The sequence below is a fragment of the Petaurus breviceps genome, unplaced genomic scaffold (assembly GCF_028583685.1).
Source record: "Petaurus breviceps papuanus isolate PSGF00001 unplaced genomic scaffold, PetGlider_PUasm1.0 287, whole genome shotgun sequence".
NCBI classification, from domain to species: Eukaryota; Metazoa; Chordata; class Mammalia; order Diprotodontia; family Petauridae; genus Petaurus; species Petaurus breviceps.
The window spans coordinates 162897-163195 of record NW_027186029.1 but is presented as its reverse complement, the minus strand read 5'-3'; the positions used below and the strand labels follow the sequence as shown (position 1 = coordinate 163195).

Genomic DNA, 299 nt, shown 5'->3' with positions numbered 1-299 from the left:
GAGGTGCGTAGACGTCGGCACGCACGGAGGCAGCGCGCAGGCGCCGGCTGTCCGCTGAGAGGCGCGCACGCGCACGCTTCCCCGCGGCCGTACTAGCGCGCGCTTGCGCAGTGACCGGCGCGGCCTGGCGGGTGTGGGCGGCGGCTGAGGCGGCGAGGGGCCGAGCGGAGGCAGCCGGTGGCTGGGAGGCCTGGGTCCGTGGGGACCGGGCCTCGGGCGCGATGATGATGATGGCCCTGAGCAAGACGTTCGGCCAGAAGCCGGTGAAGTTCCAGCTGGAGGAGGACGGCGAATTCTAC

At 73.2% G+C, this 299-nt stretch overlaps 1 protein-coding gene and 1 pseudogene across 1 annotated transcript in view; both read left to right on the top strand.

The window, feature by feature from the left end:
* The window catches only part of LOC138167675 (zinc finger protein 850-like), a 762790-nt pseudogene that overhangs the window by 687398 nt on the left and 75093 nt on the right, over positions 1-299 (top strand).
* SMARCB1 (SWI/SNF related BAF chromatin remodeling complex subunit B1) overlaps positions 97-299 on the top strand; it is an 11031-nt gene continuing 10828 nt past the window's right edge. Inside the window, exon 1 of the mRNA XM_069096697.1 lies at positions 97-298. Coding sequence (XP_068952798.1) covers positions 222-298 — 77 coding nt within the window. The 5' untranslated portion in view covers positions 97-221. The remainder of the gene's footprint in view (position 299) is intronic.